At 35.9% G+C, this 18,870-nt stretch overlaps 1 protein-coding gene across 1 annotated transcript in view; it reads left to right on the top strand.

The window, feature by feature from the left end:
• The first annotated feature begins 7,804 nt into the window (after positions 1-7,804).
• The window catches only part of TRPM7 (transient receptor potential cation channel subfamily M member 7), a 37,071-nt gene continuing 26,005 nt past the window's right edge, over positions 7,805-18,870 (top strand). Inside the window, exons 1-10 of the mRNA XM_074155647.1 lie at positions 7,805-7,878; positions 10,228-10,266; positions 11,277-11,475; positions 13,153-13,366; positions 13,916-14,040; positions 14,653-14,824; positions 15,665-15,839; positions 17,068-17,191; positions 18,066-18,138; positions 18,409-18,509. Coding sequence (XP_074011748.1) covers positions 11,332-11,475; positions 13,153-13,366; positions 13,916-14,040; positions 14,653-14,824; positions 15,665-15,839; positions 17,068-17,191; positions 18,066-18,138; positions 18,409-18,509 — 1,128 coding nt within the window. The 5' untranslated portion in view covers positions 7,805-7,878; positions 10,228-10,266; positions 11,277-11,331. The remainder of the gene's footprint in view (positions 7,879-10,227; positions 10,267-11,276; positions 11,476-13,152; positions 13,367-13,915; positions 14,041-14,652; positions 14,825-15,664; positions 15,840-17,067; positions 17,192-18,065; positions 18,139-18,408; positions 18,510-18,870) is intronic.

The raw sequence follows: 18,870 nt of genomic DNA, 5'->3' as shown, positions 1-18,870 counted from the left end.
TTAAACATTTATTTTAAAATATGTTGGATTTGCTCTGAATTTCCCACTGAAAGACCTATATTGCAGTTAGAAGATAACTTTCCCAGTAATGTGGGTGAAGTGGATTGAGTCTGAATGTAATAAAAATGTCCCAAAAATACTAGGTCTGTAGGTTTTATTCTGGTGCATCAGGATTAAAAACAATGATTTCAGAATGTTAAATTTTGTATATGAATTTATGATCTGAATTAAATTAATCTACAAAAAAAAAAAAATCCCCAATCACTGTTGTCAAGTTTGAGAGAGCTGTTAAAACCCTTTTGACAAATCCCAAGTATTCTTTGCATCTGAAACTGCACGTGAGTTTGGTGAGTTCGGTGGTGACTGCGTTACGTCAGAGAACTTGATGAAACAATAGCTACTCTGTTAGAGACCTGGATTGCTGTGAAAACTGTTCAGAGCAAATCTCCTGAACTGTTTAATAAAGAATAGGATTGTTGAAGGTTTGTTTTCGGCACTAAGGGAGCCATTGATATAAAGATTGGTATCTTCACTGCCTGGCTCATTTCAGGTCTGCTTCTGAATACAGTGTGCAGGAGAATTGACAGAAGACTTTCTCTGAGTGCCCTTTTTCCTTCCCTGCTTCATCAACAGTTTTTATTTAAAATAAAACCAATACTTTTTTTGCTGTTGAGCTATGTATTTTCAGGACTATAGCAATATTTTCACTAGAGAAGTCTTTCAACCCAGAAAACTAGAGCTGTTTGATTTCTTATGTGTCAAGTGAAGCCAGGTGAACCGTTCTGCTCAGAACAGGATCTTCAACATAGCAGAGACACCTTTTGTGCGGGATGGGTCTGTCTGTGTCTGAGCTGGTCGGGTTCTGTAACAAGAGGTGCCCTGGTGGGCTTGGGAAAAAATAAATGAAACGATTTTTTCTTGTAGGTGAGGCTGATAGTTGTTGCAGAATAATAAAGAAATAATCCTGATGTGGGTTGCAGGTAAAATATCCTTGCAAAAATGTTCATTTGTAGTGGAGTAAATGACAATTTAAGATTAATGCACAATCCCTCTCATTTAGAGCGACATACTTCACAGGGATACATTAAAGCACTCTGTATAAATATCATTTGGCATTGTGATAATATTTGGGCCTTTTTGTCTTTCTAGTATTGCACATATCCATACTTTCTATAGAAGTTGCTTAAAAAATTGGTAAGGTTCACTGGTGTTCTAGTTATCAGCTCAGGAACAAATTCTGCAAACTTTTTGTATGTGTTGTGTATTCTCTGGACAGACCGTGCTGTTATTCTTCAGTAGAGTCTTTTATATATAGTTCATAATACTAGCTAGCTAAATACTTTGTTTTCTTTCCCCCTTCCTTTAAAAAAAAACAAACCAAAAAGCCCCAAACAGTAATTATAGAGGTATGTAATTTTAAATTGCAAGGAAAGCAAGTAAATTAAATGTCTGGGGATTGCTGGAGCCAAGAGTTTAAAACAAACGTTAGCAAATATATGGCATCAAACTGCCTACTTTTTTCTTTTCTCCTCCCATCTGCTTATTTACTTAATGTTAGCTGAAATTCTGAAGACTTGCCTCAACTAATAAATATTTCCTTGAGGAACTGAGTTGTGCTCTGCTAGCATTTTTAATCCAAAATTTTAAGTATTTTGTTGGGGAAATGTAGACCTAACTGTCTTTTAGATAACTCTGCACCCCATACACAGCAGCTTAGTTACTTAGCTCCTCCTGGAATGCACATTTTCAGTATCATTCAGTTAATTTGTACTAAGAACAAGTCCAGGTACTTTGTCTGGAGCGCATTTCTTTGTGCCTTACGGGTTTGAAGGCCCTGCTGGAAATCTTTGCAGTGAGAGCTAGCGTACATGTTGTTTATGGCACCTCTTCCTACAAGAATGTTTATGAATTCTAAACTACTTACAGACATTAACTTAATTGGCTATCGTGTTAATCATGCTTGTTTGGTTTTATTTGGTTTTATTCGATTTACTGAGTATAAAAGCGATAAGATAAAGGTTTGTTTGGAACTTCTGCCTTTCAGCTATAGCTGCAGGACCCCAGTGCTCAGTGAGGAGTTGGCTGGCTGGGCAGGGATCACAGTTCAGTCCCATGGTATAGCACGTGCTTGGCTAATGGAGTGGGTTTCTCAGATAAGAGATCCTCTTGTAAATCATGAAAAGAGTGTGTGCAGTATGTATAGTTATATAAGAAACAGTAACTTGTCAGTAGACATTTCCTTGAATGGACAAGCTAAAGGACGTTCTTAGTACAGAATGTCTCTCAGAAATGTTTTGAAATTTATCCTGTTGGTTGTAAGTGACCTAGATGGATAGGACCGCCCTACGGCAGTGCTAGCATGAGTATTCCTGCTGCAGGCAGTTTCCACTCTATCTTCTTGTTTTCAGGCTTCCTCAAGCTTTCCATCTATTTTCTTTTGCCTAAATGGAAATTTCAGCTTTCTGGAAAACTGGAGGCAGTGGGGAAAGAATATAGAGTCTATTTATGTTTAAATAAAGGACAAATAAAATTGGAAGATCTGTTCCTTTAAAAGGAATATATTGCATATATTGAACTGCTATATAGTGTAAGCAAAGACTTGAAAGCTGAAATATGAGATGCTGTATAAAGTGATATGACTTCTAAATTTGAAACTGAGGTTTATGCAATCAGTAAAGGAAACCTCTATCATCAGCCTTCCACAGAAGTAACAGTTTGGTATATTATTTTTTTAATCCAGTTCAGTTTCCTGATTTAGCTGGTCAGCTTTGTAGAAAAATTGTCAGCAGAACTGCTAGGCTGGTATGCAGCATTATAGGTTTGAGAGCGATACATTATTTAGGATACTTTAGTTTTGTAACAAATATTCTGTAACTTAGGAGCTTCCAACAGTGTACAGTATTACAAGTTAGTAGAAGGAATAAACTGGGATCCTTTTGTACATGAACATGATTGTCAGCTATACAGTATATTTATACCTGCCATATTTGTATTCATTGAAAGTCATGGAAGTTATTTTGAGATCTTGCCAAAAGGAAAGCTTACTTTCTACATAGAAAATAACTCAGACCCAACTTGTTGGATAAACTCAGAGAATTTCACAATAGTTTGGTAAGACTCTGTTGTACTGTTGTCCATCAATTGCTGTCCTGCTAGAACTTAGTCGTCTTAGTCATTGTTTTATAGTCAACATTTTAATATGTTGAATAAAAGGCTCTTTATAAACACTTATGTGTGTTGAAGGAAGGAGTGGTAGGTGGTTGGGTTTTATTTTTTCCCTGAGACCTGATCTCATACTGTACTTTGCTGCTTTTCGTTTGTAACCTGCTATATACAAAACATTAAATTATTTAACTTTGTGCCAAAAGTTTCATTCCACAAGGAGACTTGCTAAGAATATCCATCATGAATTTCAGTAAAGGTAACATAAGGAATTCCTTGCGTCTTGAGCAAGTACACTTATGTATTTTCTATTACTGGTACTTTGGAGTGCTAATGCTATTGCTGAGTCAAAAATAACTAATGATAAACTGGCTATGGTAAAATTTCCTCGTGTTGTAAAAGGTTGTGGGATTATTTTGGCGTTTAGATACTTCCAGAACTTGGAAGTACTGTAGTTGGACACAATCTCTTGAATTTGTAGTTCAGCAAATACTTGTGTAAATAAAAAATTTTGTTTCAAATAATTTGTTTTAAATAACAAATATTTGTTTCAAATAACAATTATAATTATTTCAACACTTGTGAAACTGTTATGAAAGAACTTATTTATTGGAAATAATTTAAAGTATTTCCTTTAATCACGATCCCAGGGTGAGTCTGTCTCTTCTAGCTTATTGAATCAAATCTGTGTGCTTTTTGTTTCTTGAAATTCTTTCAGGCGTACTGAAAGACAGTGAACTTTGTTGTCTGCTTAGAAATCAGTGCAACCAGAATGAGGTATCTTGCATAACCCTCTACAGCTGTAACACTGAGCAAAAGCCTAGTTGGCTGCTTTGGGGCTAGGAGTTAGTGGTTACTGCTCTACATCTTCCAAAAATAAGGAGGTTTTGGTGTGCAGACTAGATCCTGCCAAAATTGATTAAGAGGTCTTAATGTATATCTATGAATATCTATGAAATTTTCATAGATATCTCACTTGTAGGAAAAAGATAGTGAAGGTAGTTCTGGACTAATATTAATTGTATTAACATTTTTCTTTTAAGTCTTACATTTTATTTGGCTTGAGAGAATTGAAACGCGTGGAAGAGAATCTGGAAAGCTAAGTGTTTCTTCCTCAGGATGCAAGTTTGAAAGGAAAGAAAGTAAATAGTTGAAAATTAGTTCGTTATATGTTGATACTACTTCTGCTTTTTGCTAAAATCTGACTATATGTTTTTGGATGAGGGTTCATAGTTCCTTTCCCCCTCCCTTCTCTTTCCTTTTTCTTGAATAGCAGCACTACAGAGCTCGCTGTATTGAGAGCTCCTGACCCATGTTGCCTGTAACCATGTAAGATACGCCTTCTAAAAGACACTCGCAAACAGATCGCTCCAGTCAGCAGAAGTTGCCCTATTACTGGAAGCAGAGTTTAAGAGATGTAGCTGTGTACGCTGCAAAGATGACTAAAAAGCTTTAGTAAGAGTAGGCAATTTTTTAAAAACAGTGATAAGTTGCATATTGATTTTTGAGTACTGACTTGATCTCTTTTAACTTAATCTTTAGCTGATAAGGAAGTATTTCTTAGAGGTAATTGCTGCAACAAATTGATCTTAACACTGTCCTCGCATCATCTTCCTTTTTCTGATCCTCACAGGAACATTATGTAATAGTAGTTCTTACTTACAGGGAAGGCAATACCGTGTGTTAGTTCTTCCTGCATTTTTAATGTCATCTTTACCCATTTAGGGGAAGTGTCTCACTCTGTTCTCTTTTTGGTTTGCCCCCCTTTCCCCCTGTAATTAGCAAGTTTTGTATAAAATGTCTTGCAATAGAGAGATTGATCAGTGTACAGGAATGCTTCTGGAGGATGTCTAATTTTACCAAATGAAAATTTCCAAGTATGTTTTAACAACATTATAGAGCAAACCTCCTCCACGTAAATAGCGTAGATGTACCCATGCTGTACTGAAGATGCTTTCACTACTGAAGAATAGAGAGAATTCCTTGATGAGTGGTTAAAACTGTACATTCTTTAAGATAAAAATTAATCGGTTTCTTTTATTTTTTAATTTTCAGAACAGTTTATTATGAAAAGTGGTGTTGCGCATTGTGAGCCCATGTTCCTTGTCCCCAGATTTGATCACCACTTAATAAAACAATATGGCATGGAGCAATTGGTGCAATTACTTGTGGTTTATATACTTCAGATTTCAATATCTAGCATGTTATGCCTGTGATGGCTTGCTTCAAGGTGCGGTTTTAGCCAGCTAACTAAAACATTTAATCTTTGTATATTCTGGAGGATCTGCAGAGTTCATGTGTAAGCTTAAACTCCTGCAATGTTAAAGTAATGATCTATATAAGACCTCAGTTTTAAGAAATGGAGTACAAAAATACATACCCATTTAAACAGTGGGGACACTCAGCTAAGTGCAAAGCAGCTTCCGGAACTGGGGTTCATATCACAAAGGCTAAGACTTGATAGTGTTAAAAAAATACCATGAGAGGAGGAAGCTAAAAATTTGGACTATCTGTTATATGTATATTTTTACATATAGAATGAATGTACATGTATAAATGCACATATATACATATATCAAATTTATTTTTATAACACTGCTAATCTTCTGATAAAGGTAAATAAGAGATAAAGCTGTTTGGAGCTCAGCTCATGCAAGGCACTGGTGTCCTAGGAAGTACCCAGCTCCTTTGTGGAAAATGCACTGCCTTTCCCTTATCCAAGAACTGAGGATAAAGCTACTGAAAGATTAGAGGACAGAGGAAGAGACCTTCTCTTTCACAAGCCTGTTGAGAGTCAGTCACTTCAATCTTCTGCTCCAAAGGAGAAGGAGCAGGGGAGAGAGGGAATAGCACCATAAATGTAACAGAATCTTTCATAACACCATGTTTGCATATTATGTCTAATATCCTGCTTTTCCCTTGCTAGGCCTTCTTTCTTCTTTTCAACAGCTTTCTTTCCTATGTATAGGGAAAGGAGGTAGGACAGCAGCAAATAATGGCTTTGGCTATTTTTTCCAGTTGTTTAAAATATTAATTTAAATGTAAAATACATGGTGTGAATGCTCATTCTATTGTTTACAGCTCCTCTTCCCCGCCATGATTCTTTCTTGTGGCTTGTGCATCTACCTTTCCCCTGCCCTGCTTCCTCTTTCGGGAAGTGCCTGTACCCTGCAGCTTTCCATCCTCCTTGGAGGAGACTGGGTCCCTCTTAATGCAAAGACAGAAACTGGAGCAGCAGTTTGTTGCCGTCTTGATAGATTAGTCAAAGTCCACTAAAACAAAATACTGGAAGGAGATAACGATGAATAATGTGGGAAAGATCTGCTGAGTCTGGGAGATGTTTAGAAAGAGGGTGGGCAGTGGAGGAGTGGTTTTCCAGGGAACCTATATTAAAATGAGCTGGTACATTCCTACTTGTAACAATTTCTCTGCGTTATCTTAAACTGATCTTGAAATTGCAGCAAGTGAAAAAACCATCCATCTTTACTGAATCTTCTATTATAATAGATCTGAAAAAAAAAAAATCTTAATTTCTTCATAGTTTCCACAGACCTCTCTTTAGATACCTGTGAATAATATACATCAGTCTTTTTTCCCCTTGTAAAATAGAACAGGTCTGAAATTTCTCAATTTTTTTTCTAAAGGTAAAATGTAAATGTAGAATAGGGCATGCTGTTAGCAATGAAGAAATTTTAATGTAATCTTAATGAGGAGTTAAAGCAATATTGCATAAAGTAAAAATTGGCATCCCAAAATATTTTTTTTTCTTGTTTTTAATTACCAAAAATCATTTCCGAGTTCCTTTCCCAATGTGTTGCTGAAACGTGACTAGACATTGGGCATTATGCATATTGTTTAGCATGTAATCCTGAGTTTATCGTGTAAGATATTGTTACATGGTGGTTTATAGCATCTGAAATAAAATTATGTCAAGCTATTAGAATAGGTAAGTATTTGAAGAAGTAAACATGCTTAATTTCAGAATATGTTTCAAGTTTAAGCTTAAAACACATCTTAGAGTTGCTAGTTAAATTTGTTTATTGAAATGAAAAGTTTCTTGATGAAGAACAAACGTTATGACCTATTTATTGCTACTAGAAAAGATTACCAGTGTTGTTAGAAAACTTCTTTATCCACAATTTCAAGATGAAAATTTTACTTTATTAAAGAGGTAAATAGGTGAAATTACTGTTATCTCAGTGTAGTGCAGTTAATTAAAAAAAAAACCCAAACTTTTTTTTTTCTTAGCAAGGCAGCATACTTTGAAAATGTTTGGGTTTTTTAGTACATCTTTACTTGCGTATTGCAAATTTTTGCTACTTAAATGTTAACTTTGGAAAATATTACTTTGGATTTAAATAGATTTGTGTATAAAATAAGTTATGTAATGATTCTGGTTATCTCAAATTTTACGCGATGTGAGATGCTTTTATAGGGTCGTATATGGTTTTTGGGAGACAGCAAAACATCAAATGATGTTCTGACTTCTTTGTTAGACACTACTTGCCTTCATCTTTAAATTAAAAAAAACCAAACAAACCCTCATGTTCTAATTCTTATTTCCTTAAAAAGCATTTTTTTGTTGCCAAGGTGTTTGATTTGTATTTTATAATGCTGTTACATTTTTATTTTTCAGTCCCAGAAATCCTGGATAGAAAATACTTTCACCAAGAGGGAGTGTGTGTATATTATACCAAGTTCAAAAGACCCCCACAGGTAAATGAAAAATGATGCAAGAACTCGTTGCTGCTCTTTAAAATGAAAAAAGACAGTATTATAAAGAGAGTGTATAGTAGATTATTGGACAAACTACTCAGTCTATATAACATACTGCTTTAGTTAACTTTTTTGTGACTGGGCATTGTCACTTTTGGTGTCTATCTTGAAAATTATTTTTTTTTCCTCTGAAAAAAAAAGTTAACATTGCAGAAATCGCTAATAAATGTTGCCCTGTTCCCTTTGCATTCTTCTTACCAGTCCTCCTAGTGATGTCTATGGTGTGTCTACAGGGTGGGGTTTGTTTGTTTTTTTGATGGCATAGTTCTGAAGTCAGAAGGTTTCATAGAAGTATACTGTATTGGAGTTTAAAGAACAGCAGTGTGAGTGTAGGGTGAGGTGTAAAAATGAACCTGACAGTGCAGGAAAAAGGAATGAAGAACTCGTAGAAGAATAAAGAAAAACAAGAATCGTGTTGGCAGGAAAAAATTACAAAACAAAGGCTGAAGAAATACTTGCTTCCAGGGAAGATAAATAAAATAAGAACCATTGGGATATCGAAAGATTTAATGTGGCAACTAGTAATTCTTCATCCTTAAGTTCTGTAAGGGAAAAAATGAGGCTGAAAAATGGGGAAATATGTTTCTAGAGGGGAGGCTGAGACTAATGAGGAATATTTTGCATATCTCATGTGCTGCTTTTATCTCATGCTAAATTAGAGATGTGAAATCAAGTGAGTTAGTGATACCTCTAACACCTAATTTGTAGAATTATCTTCGCTAAGTGTTATAGGTATAATTTAAGAATTCCTACAATGATTGAACTTGATGTGTGTAGTCATGACATCTGTCACAGATAAAATAAAAATGAAAATAGATTCAAAACTGACATTTTTAAGGCATTTTTGTCTCCCCAAAATATTTTCTATTGTTTACTATCATATATTTGAGAGTAGCTGAGAAACCTTTTTTTCTGGCCTTGAGAAAACTTCTATTTCAGTGTTTTCCATGAAAAAAGTTATAAATCTGTCTTGTTCTTTTGTATTATTATTTCAGAATATTATTTTTATTTTAAGAACTTTGTTCTTTCTCTGCTTAAAACCAAAGTAAATGCTGTAGAATTTTTAAGTTATTGTAAATAATTCACCACTTTCCTTTAAACCATGTGACATGAGAAGCTTTTAGAATTTATAGCCACCATTGTAGCACATGGAAAAATTGCAAATGCAAACAAAGTAATTAGGAAGCTGTTAAAATTTCCAGAGCATTTCACAAGGAACAAAATGATCTTCAACACTTGCCCTTTTAGTTTAACCCTTTTGTAGCATACAATGGACTTTACAGCTTTCCCATCGGATTTTGTCCTTGCAGTTTGCAAGAATCCCTTAGTGTTATTTGTGAATTATGCGTAAATTAATCAAATGTAGACAGGAGTATTCAGTATGTTTTGTTGATCAGTAACTTTTACTATAGATAATTACACTTTAATAACTGTTAGAGAAGATCTAAAGCTGTATTTCATTATTAAAAACAGATTATTAATAGCAGCGTGTAACTTCTATAAAGGGCAAAATAAAGAAATTACTTATGCTCAAAGTCTGAAAACAGTTTGACTATTGTATAACATCTGTATTTGTATGCTTTTGCATACTAGCTCTTAACCATAATTGGTTAACAGCTGCTTATGAAAATTATGGAAAACCAAACTTTAAATCTTAAGAAAGCTGTTAGCAGGAAAACACAGAAAATGTTCAAGATGGAAGAGGGTAGAAATGAGGAATTCTATTTATATAATAAAATTTATGTAAAGACACTACTATATAAGGCTTGTTCAAATATATCTTTTTCTGTATATGCAGCTCAGAAATGATCACATAACCTTCCCACACAGGCAGTGCAACTTGAATGTATATTAGAAGTATGAATTTGTAGGATAGATGCAACAATCTACAGTTAGAATGAGTCCAAGAAAATGCTGGTCTGTAAGTAACTCCTCAGCATCTAGCAAAAGGTTTCAGTTTGAGTACTGCAGATAATCCAGTCTGAAATATTCCTGGGCTTCAGATGTTCATGGTTCAAAGCCTGAAAAACTGACTGAAGTCTCAGGACTGAAGCTTTTGCATGTTTTTTTTTTTTACTTGCCAAGTATACTACAGTCATGTAAAATAAAACAGGTAAGTTACCATGTTAAAAATGGGCAAACTTGGGCAGCATGTTTTCCGTTTACTGGAGACCTCTTTTTTTCAGACATGAAATAGCATGAGTGGAGTGTGTCTTTCCCTCCCCCAACCCACACCCTACCTCCCCCTTGAAATTGAAGTTTACTCATATATTTAAATATTTCTTATAGATGCCTTCCAGGATGTCAGATTTGTCAGCAGCTTGTCAGGTAAGAGTTCTTTGTAATTACAATATTTATGAATAGTTTTTTCCATTAAACAAGCACTTTCATAATAGGGGTTTAAAAAGTTTTGATCAATATTGCAAATGACAAGTCAGTGAAAGGTTAGATGTAAAACAAATATAAGTAACGAATAAAGAACTGTTTGCAGTATGTAGATCACAGATGCACTGGTGAGGCCACAACTGGAATACTGCATCCAGTTCTGGGCTCCCCAATTCAAGAGGGATAGGGAACTACTGGAAAGAGTCCAGCGAAGGGCAACGAGGATGATTCAAGGATTGGAGCATCTCCCTTATGAAGAAAGGCTGAGAGAGCTGGGACTCTTTAGCCTGGAGAAGAGAAGGCTGAGGGGAGACCTTATCAATGCTTATAAGTATCTGAAGGGTGGGTTGAAGGAGGAGGGAGCCAGACTCTTTTCAGTAGTTGCCAGTGAGAGGACGAGGGGCAACGGGCACAAGCTGGAACATAGGAGGTTCCACTCAAATATGAGAAGAAACTTCTTTACGGTGAGGGTGACAGAGCCCTGGAACAGGCTGCCCAGGGGGGTTGTGGAGTCCCCTTCTTTGGAGATTTTCAAGACCCGCCTGGATGCAGTCCTGAGTAACATGCTCTGACATGCTCTGGGCAATCCTGCTTCGGCAGGGGAGTTGGACTAGATGATCTTTATGGTCCCTTCCAACTCTAAAAAATTCAGTGAAATGTTATATAAATGATTTCGCCTCAAAGAATCAGTTTTCTATGACCTGAATACTCAGTTTCTTCTGGCCTCCAACTTCTATCTCAATGAGCTTCAATATTTTGCATAATAAATACGTATTGTAGTTAGTTATTGCTATAAATATTTATGGCAACAAGGCTTGCTCTAGAAGAGAGGTTTATATAGGTTTATATGCTTTCTAAGTCTGACATATCTCTGTTTAAGATAAAAGTTCTTCTCTCTTGTCTTCTAATAACAGTATTTACTTAAGTATTCTAAATGATATGGTTGGGTGCAGGTGCTGTTGTGGCCGCTTGGTCAGACAACATGCTTGTTTCACTGCAAGTCTTGCTATGAAATACTCCGATGTGAAGCTGGGTGAAAACTATAATCAGGAAATAGAAGAATGGTCAGTGGAAAAACATACAGAACAGACCTCAACTGATGCTTATGGTGTCATCAACTTTCAAGGTGGCTCTCATTCTTACAGGGCTAAGGCACGTATGACATTTTCTCTTAACTCTAAACGTGTTGGTATAGATAACGGCTGCTTAAGTGAAGGCTGAAAACATTGTCACCCATATTGTGACAAACCAGTGCCCTCTGCTATTGTAGTATTTTTTTATTGTGATCTGAATTCTTCCTAATTTCCATATTTTAATTTATTTTTCATAACAAAAGTTGCTCAGATCTATCAGAATTAGTTGTGTTCGTGTACAGGCCTACTTTCAAATTGCAAATGGTGATAAGAATTCACAATCACTTCAGCAAAACATTACATTAAGAATTCAGTGTCTCTGTTTCAGACTTCATTAAACACAGCTTACTCATCTATGCTGCTTGCTCACTCACTACTTTTAAATTTTTATAGGACTTGTTAAGTAGCATCTGCTATCTTAAATCTCTAGTCATAATTTTCAAACTCTGAAAAATCATTTAAAATTATGACAGATGTGGAATATGCTGCTTTAGTAGACTTGTTCAAAACTTAAAGCATAATCACACTGACCAGAATAACTAAGTTTTTTGAGAGAAGATGTTAGTTAAAAATAATAAATACCAATAAATTGAAAATTTGGATACCAGCTCTTAATTCACAAGTGTACATGTCCTGGAGAGACTAGCAAAGTGGACATTCTGACATATTCTCCGCAACCATTTTGTAAAGGTTGTGTAGTTGTTCTAGTTCTAGTTGTGGTAGAAATGGTTTAATGCTCATGCTGTTGTAAGTTTTAAGGGGCTCTGATGCAGTGTGGCTCCTATGGCCAAGCTGGAGTGCTTGAATGAGGGAGCTGTGTTCTTCATGAATCCAGCTGAGCCCCAGGGAGAGTCCAGTGCTCTTGGAGAGATCATCTCTGTGGAGAGAAGGGCTCTTAGCAGAATTCTTTCATGTTGGTAATAGCAGTGTATGTGTTCCTTTGTATGCTTAGTATAGCTTAAAATTGCTGTGAATCCTTTTCTAGGAGTACAGAAATAGCAAACTGCCTGTCCTCATTTCTGTGCTGGCTTCTGCAGAGGGCTAGTGGGGTTGCAAAAACCAGTTTATTGGAATAGTGATTGTTTTTTAGTAAGAACTTGATTCATGGAGGGCTTATTGAAGTACTCATATTAAAGATGCAGCAGTATTTTTAATTGATCAACCATCTACTTAATCTTATGCTGTTAAGCATAGCAAGGTAAAAAGCTGCTAGTTTTGAGGTTTTCTATTAAAAGAATGTAACTTTCCTTCCCACCAGAAATAGGGAAAGAAAAGCAAGTAACTGTCTTTCTGTAAAACTTTTTGGAAGAAACATGCAAGCCTCTCCGCAGTAGATGGCAGAACTTTTGTAAATATTTCTGTATTTCATCTAATTTAGAGATTATCCAATACTTTCATAAAGATTCATTTTTCTAAGTCACTGTGCCAGTAGGATGGAATAACATAATCTTTCTATAGTTGTTCTCTTTCCAAAACTTGCTTTCAAAATTGTTAACTGTCTTGTCCTTAATTCTGGAGGACATAAGGTAAGCTTGTTCGTTTAGTGCAGCTGCCGTGTTTTGAGAAAGTGAATTACATTTTCCATAGCCAGGAATAGGGTAATATATCCTGAAGTACACCCTCGTTATTCTTCTTACTCATTGATTCTGTGATGATTTCTTTTAAGAACCTTTTAACACTCTTCTTGTGCCTGCAGTATGTGCGATTGTCATATGACACTAAGCCTGAAGCTATTCTGCAACTTATGCTTAAAGAATGGCAGATGGAGTTGCCAAAGCTTGTTATATCTGTACACGGGGGCATGCAGAAATTTGAACTTCACCCACGCATCAAACAGTTGCTTGGCAAAGGTCTTATTAAAGCTGCAGTGACAACGGGAGCCTGGATTATAACTGGAGGAGTGAACACAGGTAAGGAAGTACCAACGAATGTACACAGTTAGCTGCAGTGTGGTTTATAAGAGCCAAAAGATTTAATGGATGCATCACTTCGTCTTAAAGCAAAGTAAATTTGAGTGAGTTTGGTCAAATGAAATTTAAAGAATACATTTTGAATGTGTAGTTGGAAGTGGGCTGCTGTTTTATCTTGCAAAGAGAAACAACACAAAGGTGGGGGGTTTGGGGTTTTGTGGCTTTTTTGGTTTGGTTTTCGATTGGGTTTGTTTTTTGCATTTTTGCTTTTTGTTTTTGAAACAGCAAGAGGAGAAACTTAATGCGATTAAAACAAGTACAGCAACGTACTGGAAATTCTTTAGTTCTTACTAGGCTAATATTTATTTTGTTGAATTACTGATACATAGTACTTCGTTTCCTTCTGGTAGATGTAGTATGGTGCTTTTTCTTTGGCATTGTGTCAAATTAGTTTCCAGATCCTTAAAAGCCCAGTTAACTAATAAAACAGTTGTATTTCTTAGTAAGATGTGACATTCAAGATATTAAAATCTTTTTGTGCACAAACAGGTGTTGCAAAACATGTTGGGGATGCTCTAAGAGAACATGCTTCCCGATCATCTCGAAAGATTTGCACTATTGGGATTGCTCCATGGGGAGTGATTGAAAACAGAAATGACCTTGTTGGAAGAGATGTAAGGATAAATTACCTAATTGAAATAATGATTTACTTGACTTATTTTTTGACAAATCTGCTCAAGCGTGTTTTTTCACTTGTTTTGCATCACTGGAATACTTGCTTTAATACGAAGATACATTAACATCTGTGACTTATGCAAGATCATTAGTGTAAACAAGTTGCAAATGCACTAGAGGAGGAGCTTGTCCTCACGTACTTAATCCTTCCCTCCCCCCCTTACTGATATTACTGAATCAGATTAAAAAAATGCTAAAGTATTACAGAGAATTCACATTTACAGAGGACAATAAGTTGAAAAACTTTGATGCAGAGTCTTTAATGCTACTTGTTCGCCTGAGCAGTCACAAGTTTTCCCCAAAGACACTTTTTCAAAAGGATCTTTTCTCTATTATCTTTCAGAACAGAATTCTTTTGTCATAAAGTTATCTGCTTTCCTGCACAAAGTTAAGAGCTACAGCTGTTGGTGTATCCTGCCCCAAGGCACGCTTATATGTGTCACTGCTTCTTGTTGAACCGCCGATTCTTATGTCTAGACAAAAAGTTAAGTTTTACAGAAATAAATTCGAATCTGTGTAAGTAAAAGACTTTGTTGTGTGCTTATACTTAGGTGGTTGCTCCATATCAAACCTTGTTAAACCCATTAAGTAAACTAAACGTCCTAAATAACCTCCATTCCCATTTCATTCTGGTGGATGATGGAACAGTTGGAAAGTATGGAGCAGAAGTTAAATTGCGAAGAGAACTGGAAAAAACTATTAATTTGCAACGGATCCATGCAAGTAAGTAATTCTGATCCCTGAGGGCTGAATGTTACTATGCTTTAATGAAAAAGGTACTTGCACCAAACATACAAATGAGAAAACAGAAAAATTAGTCTTTAGTTTGTTTCGAGTCTGAATGATGAATTTGCAAATTTCAGCTGCTGCTTTGGACCCTAGATACTGCTGGTAGAATTAGGGTTTCTGGGGGACCAGAGGGGAGAGTTCTTTGGAATAAAGTTGTCAGTTTTGCTTTGACAAAGGAGATGTATGTCACTTGAGTTATTAGTCTGTTGTCTGGTCTTACTGGTCTGATTGATCAATTGCAGTTTCACAATAGGGCAATTGAGTTTGTAAAACCTCATCTGTGTTTGTGCAAAGAAGCTATGACTTCTTTTGGTGTTTTCCCAATTATGGAGCAACACATCTGTGTTTTTTCTCTTCTAGGAATGCTTTTGCAATACTCCCTGTCAGTAGACAATTTCCTTGTAACTATGTTCAAATTCTATACATCTTGGCATCTTTGGAAACAATTTGGGAGGAAGGTAGAAGGGGAGTTCCCTAAAGAAAAAATGATCACTTTTCTACCTTAGTTCAGGAATCCTTCTGTGAAGGCTCTCTTCCGTTTTGTAGACTGTATTCCCTTGTATTTATTGGCTTCTTCGCAGTGCTTTCCCTCCAGCCCAAAGTATAAACAGTACTTGAAACTGTGCATTAACAGCAGTTAAAATGTCAGACAGCATTTTAATATTTGTTCAGTAGAAGGAACATGCTTGGTTTATTAAATATGCAAAATCAATCTTAGCATTCCCTATGCACTTACAACATTGTTTTGTTTATCACTTATTTGCAACTTTATAGGAATTGGCCAAGGCGTGCCTGTGGTGGCACTTGTATTCGAAGGTGGCCCCAATGTCATACTCACAGTTTTAGACTTCCTTCAGGAAAGTCCTCCTGTGCCGGTGGTAGTATGTGAAGGAACTGGTAGAGCTGCTGACATATTGGCGTATGTTCACAAGCAAACAGAGGAAGGAGGGTAAGTCCTGGCGCTGCCAGCCAAACTATCAGTCATACATAGATGGGTTTTGAGACCATTCCTTAATGAATTTGTGCAAGAGCTTTATCTATGGAAAGACAAAGGCTAAAAGCAGAGAGTGTAATCTTGCCTGTGATGTAGCCTTCCAGCTTGGCTGCAGTAATAGCTCTGGCTAAAGACCAAGACTTCCTTTCTACTTCTAGGCTCCTCCCACATACCTTGTACCAGTTGCACCAAATTCTGTAGCATATGCTTGCTTTAGCAATACTTACAAAAAGGATAGGAAAAGTGTACACACCTATACCCTAAATTATGGAAAACTGTCGTGTGTAACTTTGGTTATGTGCTGTAATTTTGTTACGCTGTTGTAACTAGAGGACCCAACTCTCAATTTAAATGCTCTTGTCTGCTTCAACTTCGTATTTTAACTTAGCCACTTAGCTTAAGTGGTAAATGTGACTGTTAAGTGTGCACAACAGAGTTTTGCTGAGCAGAAGTCAGAGCTAACCAGACCTTGCAGAGATGTGAGAATAACATAGAGAATAGTATGTTACCAGACTGCTCGAAAATACCACTTAACTACATTGAATGGAAACATTTTCATGCAGTTAGCTGTTGTAACTTTCCTAATAAAGGGGTCAGAAAGAGTTTTCTATATTGTTTCTTCTGAGTAGTCTTAAAACTGAACTTCCTACATAGTTCTGTTTAGTGTAGAAAACACTTCTCTGTTTTAAGTGTAGTTTCAAATAGTAAAGGGGATGTGCTTGGGCTCCACAATACTTAGTGATTTCTTATTATCAGACATGCATATATCCTTAAACATATTGGGTCCTTGTTGCAGGGACTGCCTTAGAACCAGGAGGCAGGGATCTAACATAGCAGTAAACCAAACAGCTTTGTCCATAGTAAGATCAGAAGCAGGTCTTATTCAGAGGGGTGAGTACGTAGTATTTTGTGTCAAAATCTTTTAGTTGAGAGTATCTCAGAACTGGGTATGGGAAGGAAAGGGAGAGAAAGTGAGTTACTTCTAGGAGGCAGTAGTAGAAAGCTGTAGATTAAGCAACCTATACTTCTTTCTAAAGGTTACCCAAGATTTTGCCACTGGAACAGTAATAGGCTTATAGATAGCAGGACTTTAAATGGACATGTTGAAACTAATTAAATGCATTGTTGTTCTTACTGTTCATGTATACCAGTGTGTTTTCCTGTTTGTTTGTTTCAATTTCAGGAATGTTCCTGAGGGTGCTGAGCCTGAAATCATTTCAACCATCAAAAAGACATTTAACTTTGGTCAAAGTGAAGCAGTTCATTTGTTTCAGACACTGCTGGAATGCATGAAAAAAAAAGAACTTGTAAGTAGATCTTGCCATAAAAACTTTTTATACAAGGTGTATGCATTTGTGGATATAATATTAAATTGTATCTCAATATTGCTTATGATCAAGAGTCATTCAGAGATCTTTCCTGAACATAATGGATCTTCCAGTTAGAGAAGATGATCAAATACAGTTTTTGTATATACTTAATCTCATGGCCAAGAGAGACTTCTCACTTCTTGTGATTATTTCTGGTAATCTGAGTTTGCTGTTGTTTCCCAGCCTGTTTGGTTTGTTTGTGGTGTGCATGTACTTCGTATTTGCGTTGCTGTCCTTTTTTCTTGTGAAAACCTTGGCACTTATTTTGCCTATTTTTTTTTTTTTTGTCTTTTAATTATGACTGTACCAACAACGGTCTATTGTATGCTTAACGCAAAAGCACTTTCTAGAGCTTTATATGTAGCCTGAGTTCAGGTACTCGTGTCTCATTTGGACATCATATTGTGCTGTTCTAAGGTTTAAAATTGTCACATTCAGCTAAAAATGTTTGCTGGCAGGTTAATCTCATAATCTAGAATGAACTGGAGTGGTAAACAGAATACTGTCTGGTGTTTACAGACAATAAAGAATTGGAATCATAGTGGGAAAAGAAGTTTTAATGGATCGAAGAGTGTAAAGGGTTTTTGCTATGCTTTTTCTCATAAAACGTTGTCTTGTGTGGCACCCAGTCAGGAAAACAATACAGAGTGCACAGTAAAGGTAAATTTAAATTGAGCATAGGCCCAAGTTGCATCAAAGATAAGGTGACTTTTTAACATATTTCAATTTCTGACATAAAAGACTGGAGCCAATCACCTTTGCCTGAAAATAACTTTAAAATGTGTTTTCCCTGTTTTACCATTTTGGACAGATTACAGTTTTTCATATTGGGTCAGACGAACATCAGGACATTGATGTTGCAATACTTACAGCATTGTTAAAAGGTGAGACTTTTAATTTTAAGAGCATTTGGAATCTTCAGCTATTGTTGTTTAGTGTTTATATGATGAATTATTTATAAAATACTGTAATCTGTAGGAATCTTTAGTTTTTTAGCAAATAATACTGTTTTCTCATTGTATATACCATAATGTGTCATAAATGATGAAATATACTGGTGGATTGCTTGATTTGACTTTTTTAGAAGAAAGAATGTTTATTACCTTATATTTTAATTAATTTAAAATGTTTTTTCATTGTTTTTGCTTCTTAAGGCACGAATGCATCTGCATTTGACCAGCTTGTTCTTACACTTGCGTGGGATAGAGTTGACATAGCCAAAAATCATGTTTTTGTTTATGGGCAGCAATGGCTGGTATGTAATGGTCTGGATTAAGCAGAATGATATTTTCTAAGAGAGCAACTCAGCTTACTGTAAAGAATTAATCTTTTGACTTTTGTAGAGACTGTAGAATACTGACACTATTATTTTGAGGACAGTAATTTTTGCGTACTGCATAGTCTTAGAGCTGTTTTGTTATTGTGTAGTTGAAAACGGTCCAAAAATTTTAAAAATGTGCGAACTATTCTTAATAACTAGAGGAGAAAAGACATTGCAAAAGGTGGAAGCTGAATTCATGTTAGTCAGATGTTCTTTCTTCCTTAAAGTTGCATGGTCATAGGAAGTTCTTAAGAAGCGTCTAGTAAAATGCATGTATTAACTACTGTTGGCAGCA

The sequence above is a fragment of the Numenius arquata genome, chromosome 11, assembly GCF_964106895.1.
Source record: "Numenius arquata chromosome 11, bNumArq3.hap1.1, whole genome shotgun sequence".
Classification (NCBI taxonomy): domain Eukaryota; kingdom Metazoa; phylum Chordata; class Aves; order Charadriiformes; family Scolopacidae; genus Numenius; species Numenius arquata.
This window is presented reverse-complemented; position numbering and strand designations above follow the sequence as displayed.